This window comes from Citrus clementina, unplaced genomic scaffold (genome assembly GCF_000493195.1).
Source record: "Citrus clementina cultivar Clemenules unplaced genomic scaffold, Citrus_clementina_v1.0 scaffold_8, whole genome shotgun sequence".
Lineage (NCBI taxonomy): Eukaryota > Viridiplantae > Streptophyta > Magnoliopsida > Sapindales > Rutaceae > Citrus > Citrus x clementina.
In genome coordinates, this window is record NW_006262022.1 from 18,957,761 (window position 1) to 18,965,145 (window position 7,385).

The following is a 7,385-nucleotide window of genomic DNA, read 5'->3' on the forward strand; positions in this document are numbered from 1 at the left end:
TCTTGTACATAAAACCATGTCTTTTGGGTCAGAGGAACGGACGTCAATATATAGCACCGAGTTATTTAATTCTTCTTCTTCTTCTTATTATTATTCGTATCAAAATTTTCGTTGCTTGTATCAAGGGTTTCGTTACAATCTCAACTTTTTTGTTACTCATATCTAAATTTTGAGGACAAATGTAATTAGTGGTGGGCATATCGGGTTTTGGTTCGGGTTGTTCGGGTTTTGGTTTGGGCTTCAACCCAATCGGGTTGGAGAATTGAACCCAATCGGGTTAAAAACGCCAACCCGAACCGAACCAAACCAAATTTAACCTAAATGAGTTGATAGTTTGAATCCATTCGGGTTACACAGGTTAACCAAAACCGAATCGAACCCAAAATAAATTTTGGGTTCGGTTCGGTTCGGGTTAACCCGGTCCGAACGCCCACCCCTAAATGTAATAATGTGACGCATGTAACAGAAACTGACAAAAAAATAAATTATGCTAGAGTTGAAGTACTATAGTCCTACCGTGAAATGATTTAACTTGAATTTCGTAGAAAAATGTTCTTTCTTACTTTATTTGAACATAGAAAGAAATTGGAAACAATTATAAATTGTATTTTAAGAAGAGTTGTAGAAAAAAAAGAATTGAGAAGTAGCACAATTGAGAAATATTTTTATCCCAATTTATCCCCTTTTTTTTAACGAAAATATAGATAAGTTAATTTTACACTTTTTGAGTGACTAAATTGAGATTATATTGTCATTGTAACGGGGGATTTTCCCAGCAACTAATGAGCTATTGAACTAAATCATAGTAGTGGGCAACTAACCTGACCCGAGTCAATCTGAACAAAAAAATTATCGAATTTGATGCGAATGATTAATTCAAACCGATCGGATTTTATTGTTATTCAATCAAGTCAAACCCAATTCAATTCGAAAATCTAAAGAAATCAAAGCATGCACAAATCATCTACGACATAAATTTTCGATCTCATCTGAACTGTATTTGGATCGAATTGAATTACAAGTTAGGATTGAGTTTGTATTACTTTCTTCTCAACTTAGTTAACTCGAAACCTAATGAGGTTGATCCAAACTTGATCCGACCCAAATTCGCCCAACCTTATTAAATCATAGAGATGTGTATCATTGGATTTTGCCACACAAGAAACTTCTATGGGATGAAATCAAGACAATTTTCTTGAAAAATAATGATATGCATGTCAAGTAGACGGAACGCTTCAAAATAGATCATTCTTACTAAACCGTCATGATTCTTGGCCCTAGTGTCAATATCTGAAAATTTCTGAATAATCAAAGTCCGCCGGCTTCCGGCTCATATATATACTCGTTCAAAGTCAAAAGTAATAGACCGGCTAGTGTCCTTTTGAATAAATTGATTAAAGAATTTGTTTGCTAGAGCTAAGAGAACAAACAATTAACTAAAAAAAACTCATTTGTGTTATGTTGATCGGCTGTACCTATAATTATCTGAGTTTAAGTAACAATAAAAAATAAGAACCGATGTTTATCGAGTAAGATTTTCCATTTCATATTTAAATCTTAAAAACTGTGAGAGCCAAAAATTGTAAAAGTTTAGATGAACTATTAAGCTTAGATATGGAATGAAACAAATCGAACAACTTTTATAACTTTATGCATCACTTCTTTGCATTGAAACAATTTTGGTAACCTTAGAAAAAGGAAAAATTAGCAAAATTAATTGAATAAACGAATTATGAACTAACTCCAAACCCTTTTGTTTGCCTATTTCTCCCCTTTCTCCCATCGATATTTTAAACGTACAAAATGAAGAACCATAATGCAAAAAAAACACTAACCCCTACACAAATACAAGCCATATCCAAAACTCTCTCTCTTTTGTCTTTCTTTTCTTTTCTCACCCTCTTCCTCTCCGTAAATTCCTCATACCTCACCTTCCCATTTTGCCCCCCTTCCCCTCTCTTTCTCCTCTTCCCATTCTCCATGGCCTCCTGCAAAATTACCAAACTGTCCCTCCCGCTCAAGCTCCTCCCCTCCATGTCCTCCACTTGCATGCTCACCTCCCTCACGTGCACCTCCCCTCCCTCCTCCTTACTCCTCACGCACGTGACCGCCACCTCGCACTTCACGTACTCCATCTCTGATGATCCTGACCGTCCGCTACTGTTATAATCTCCCGCCATGATCGTCGCGAACCTCGCCCGCAGCACATCTCCCGCCGACCACTGCCGCTCCACGGCAACCGCTCTCCCGCTCGATATATTAACCGCACGTTTCTTGAATGGGTCAATTAGTATCCAACTCAGCGTTAAGTTTTCTTCAAGATCTTTGAGCCACGTGTCACCCTCACCTCCATGCAGAGTGGGTGCCAAAACTGAGTCTTTTGAGTCAAACAAATCGACCCGAAGCGGCGCCGCATAAAACCAAGCGGTCGCCGTTTCAATCACGTGGGTCTTTGATACAATGAGGGCGTTCTTATAATGAATATCCACGCAGGAGACGAGCTCATTAGGAAGATGACGATCGGGATTGCGTTCTGAGGGCTGGCGGAGGTGATCGAGAGCGGGGAAGGCGTCGGAGAAGAAGGAGCGGTGGCCGGAGGGGAAGGTGGAGACGACGCGGCTGACATTTTCGTCAGTGATGGAAGGCCACGTGGCGGTGCAAATTTGGCGCCAGAGATCGTCTTGTGTGGAGAGGGCATGGAGTTGGGAGGAAGCGCAGGAGGTGGCGGCGAGAGCGGGGCCGTCGAGGCGCGTGAGGATGTGGGTCTGGATAACGTCTTGAGGGACGGCGGAGATGTCATCATCGACGGTGACTGTCGACGACGATGAGGAATAAGAAGACATTTTATCTTAACACGTTCTAGAGTGATAAGAGAAGCTTTGAATTTATTTATTTATTTATAGGGGTGAGGAAGATAATTTTACAAAGTCAGAAGTGGCTGTCTGAAAATCTTTTTTGTCTTATTAGGAAAGTACTTCGTAATCCCATGGCTTTTGAAAATACTTTCGCAGTGACGTAATATATACGAAAATATTCCAACACTCGATTTTAAGAAAGAAATGAGTATTCACCACTCGATCACTATAGCCAATAGGGTATGATTTAAAATAATTTTAATTTACAATTACAATACTTCTTTAGATATCATATTTGACCCGATTTATAAATTAACTTACCTTATTTGACTCGATTTATGAATTAACTATCTTTAAAATCTCCAACTATTGTTATTTTATGTTTATTGATTAACAAAGTTATTTATTAATCAACAATAATATTGGAAAATCACAAAAATAGTTTGTTAGGTCGATCTCATTTGAATCCAAAAACCCAAAGTTCAAAAAACCTTACTTAATGTGTAATTAACATTACCTAACATATATCACCTAATTGTTAGTTTTACTAGGATTCTTGGACCACATTTTATGAAGTCAAATCATTTTCTATAATAAGACCACATAGTGATTTCTTAATTAAGTTTTTCTTTTTTTTTGGCAGCTTAACTAACGATTCGGTCCTACATCAATCTCAATGGTTAACGTAATCTCCATTCTTAATTGTTTAATAATCACAAATGGGAGAACGACACAAGCAATAACAATAACACGCACGCGCGTGTATATATGGTACTGAATTTTATTTTAAAAAAAGAAAGAAAGAAAGATTACCAATTCACTTATTTGAAGCAATATTTAGAGAGATCTAAGCATCATCAAACAAACTTTTATGAATTAAAATGAGAGAATCATCCCACCAATCATAAGTATCATATAAGTTAACCCTAATTTAACAAGGCTTTCAGCTACTAAATTATTATTATAAATCTGGGTGTAGTTGCGCGGATATGCATAATACGTATGTGTAAGTATGAAGGACACATATACCGACATATATTTAATGACAGAAGGGGAAATAAAAACGACATAAACATGGCGTTATTTAAATTATTATTTTTATATATTTTCCGTCTAAGAATGATTTTGATATTTCCGCGTAAAGAACTTATCAAAAAGTTGAATTATTATAATATCTGGCACCCAACTTTGCCTTAGAGTGAGACCAATAAATGACTTCCCAATTGAATGCCTTTGTAATAATGATTCTTGATTATGTGAGTGTCATGTTGTAATTGTCATCCCTATAATTGTATGCGTGTGAAAGTCGAGAAGATTGAATGTGTTCTTTTAACAAGTTGTGTTTAATTCGGATTGACTTTTATACAAATTCGGGTCTCATATATGCTTGCCGTGCTGCTCATTTATTTTGGGTGATTTAAATTATCCAAACTCTTGACAATTGTCTGTTTAAAGAGCATTCACAGCCAGTGGGCGCACAAGTTGGGCTAATATATATTAATATAGTTTTCGATGAATTTAATTGCAATTTTATCGGTATGATTTTAAAGAATTCGACATTGTTCCAGCTGGAGGAACAATGTCTTGTAAGATTTCTAATCAATCTTAAATGATTATTTTTCCTTATCGTAAGTTTGATCAATATCAAGATTATGCAATTAAAGTTATAAAATTACATGCATAATAAAGATAAAAAAAATACTAGACGTCTCGTTTCAATGCATCCTATAGCCTGCGGCATGAATCAAGTTGCTAGTGCGTGCTTTAAGATAAGCCTCAAAAGTGTCTACTCGTCACCATCACCACTTGAATTCCACTTGGATTAGGTTGTTAGTAATGTTGTCAAAATCTTTTACTAGGACTTTGTGGAAGAGTCATCTGCAATTATATAGAAAATTGACTCTCGTGTATAGTGGCTATCCATACTTTTGATATTTCAAACCACTTGATCTTGAACTAATCCCATCTACAAATGGATAAGATTTTAGTCTCTGTAATTTTTTTTTAAAAAGGATTTGGGGGGTTATTATTGATCCATTAATTAGTTAGTTGGGTTTCAGTATCGGGGTCTTGTAAATTTATAGTTCATTTTTTTTTTCTTTAAGTGATGATGAATATCTAAATGTTATCCTTCAATTTTTATCCTAAATGATACGAGGATACTATTGTAAATTTATATATAAAAATACTTTGCAGGCTATTAAAAAAATAATGTATGATAGATTTATAATTTTATTATATAAAACAATTTTAGGAGATTATCAGTTTACCCTCTACTTAAATTAATACATACCATACGTTTATCTCATTACTCTTGTCATAATAATTAATAATCTTTCCATGATATTATGATTTTATAGTATTATCCTTATTTTCAAATGCACTTTCATTCATAATTATTATAAATTAAAAAAATTAAGAATTAAAAATAAGGAATTTACGTTTTGATGTGAATAAAAAATTAATAATAAGATATTTTGTTATGCTTTTTGTTATTTTCAAATATTTTCTCAAAATAAATACATATTTTATATTTTCAAGATAAATTATCAAATAAATGACTCATTTACCCTTATTTTCCTTTAAATATTGGTGTTAGGGATGTTTTGGATATTATAAAAATATAGGGGTAAATAATACATATTGATTTCAATAGTTGAGAAATTGGCAATCTCTTAATAATTTTTTATGATTTTGCCCAAATTTTAAAAGTATAATATATCCCCCCCAAATTTATGTTAGTTTTTAGCATATATATGCCGCTGAGCATATTAGTTCAATTGGTTGAGAATGCACTTTGCATCTGTAGTTATATAATTGTAAAGGTTGATCAAACATGCAGCATTTGCTATGCGGATTAAATAAGTTGTTGATTAAAAATAGTTAAGTGTTTGGTAAATTGTGTTGTTGTTGTTGTTGTTGCTGTGAGTTTAAAAAGTAGAGTACATGTATTTGGTAAATTTTATTGTAAAAATGATGTTTTATTATATAATGATTAAAATAGACATAAGTTTAAACGACTTTAATTAATATATGAGGGGTTTATGGAAAATAATACATAATTGTCTTTTTATTAAAATACTAGTTTTACAATAAGAACTTTACAAAGACATGGTGCCTTACTCAATATATGTTTACATAAAGCAACTTGCTTTTAAAAGTTGTTAAAATGAAAAATTTATAAAATAAATATCTTTTAAAAGATTTACTAAACACCATTTTTATCAAAATTTATTAAATAAGCCAGTTATAGTGTTTCAAGCTTAATCTCAACCTGAGCCTAAATTTGAGTAATAATATGATATTCAATAGATGAGGTTTTTCATTGCATCCTAATCTTTTTTTTTTTCAAAATAATTAAAGAAAAGCAATTGATCATAGTTAATAGGAGATTAGAAAAAATAGAAATCAGTGAGCTTATTGGTGGATTTAATTTCCCAAATGCATTATCTTGATGGCACATCCTAACTTCAACTTAACTGAAAACGAAAACTGAGCTCTATCAACTTGTTCTTGATGTACTTTCACGGCAATTGCAGCTCATGAGCAGCTATCAACTTGATGTACTAAACGATTCAGTGCTTGTAAAATATTCCGACTTTGGATCGGTGGTTAATTAATCACTTCAATTTTAAGCTACAAGCCATATGTCCTAATCCTCTGAGAGCTTTAAAGCTCAAATTTTAATTTTAAGCAACAATTGAGTTAGTTGCTAATCACCTAATCGTCACCTAATTGTCAATTTAAATTACTAATGTTTTTGGAATGATCCCCACACTGATGATGACGGCGATGATTAATTATTATTATTATTTTTTAATTTTAGCAACTCAACTGTGGCTCCCGTCTTGGCTCTTGATCTGTTTATAACACAATCTCTCCGTTCAGGATGACACAAGTAATGATAAGAAGTAACTGTTAATATCAAAGGTTTAATTTTTTAAATTTCGCCATTTCGGATCTACCTTAGGCCCTATTTAGAATTACAAGAAGTTGCTGTTAATATGATAGGTTTAGGGTGCGTTTGGGATTGAAAAGCTACATCACTAAAGTGTTTGGTAAACACTATCTGTTATAACTTGGAAGTTATGTTGATATGATTTTTTATTTGTATAATGAAAAATCTATTATATCTTTAATAATTTCATCAAAATTATTATTTAAAATTTATATTTACTATATATTACTAACATTTGTTTCAAAGTTACAGCTTTTTTTACATAGCAGCTGTAGCTTAAAAGTTACAGCACCTCAATCCCAAACACACCCTTAATTTTATAAATTTCAGATCTAATTTAATTAGGGACAAAATTTGGTGCCGAGCCTGCTGTAATTTCACCTCAAATTAAGGTTGTATTATCAATGTGGATTGAGAAGTAATTAATTACCCCTTTCTTTTGAGATCCGACAAAGATATGAAGGGCAGCAAAAATTTGAGTGTGTTCATTATGATGACAGAAGCGGCCATTGCATGCATTATGTGTAAAACCAACATTACTTTTATCTTAATTCATTTGTTTTACCTTACAT

General features: G+C 33.1%; 1 protein-coding gene across 1 annotated transcript; it reads right to left on the bottom strand.

The window, feature by feature from the left end:
- Positions 1-1,704: 1,704 nt before the first annotated feature.
- LOC18034983 (F-box protein At2g27310) lies at positions 1,705-2,961 on the bottom strand. Its single transcript, XM_006424091.2, has one exon. It carries the CDS (start codon positions 2,841-2,843, stop codon positions 1,791-1,793), a length of 1,053 nt encoding a protein of 350 aa, XP_006424154.1. The 5' UTR covers positions 2,844-2,961; the 3' UTR covers positions 1,705-1,790.
- Between the last annotated feature and the right edge of the window lie 4,424 nt (positions 2,962-7,385).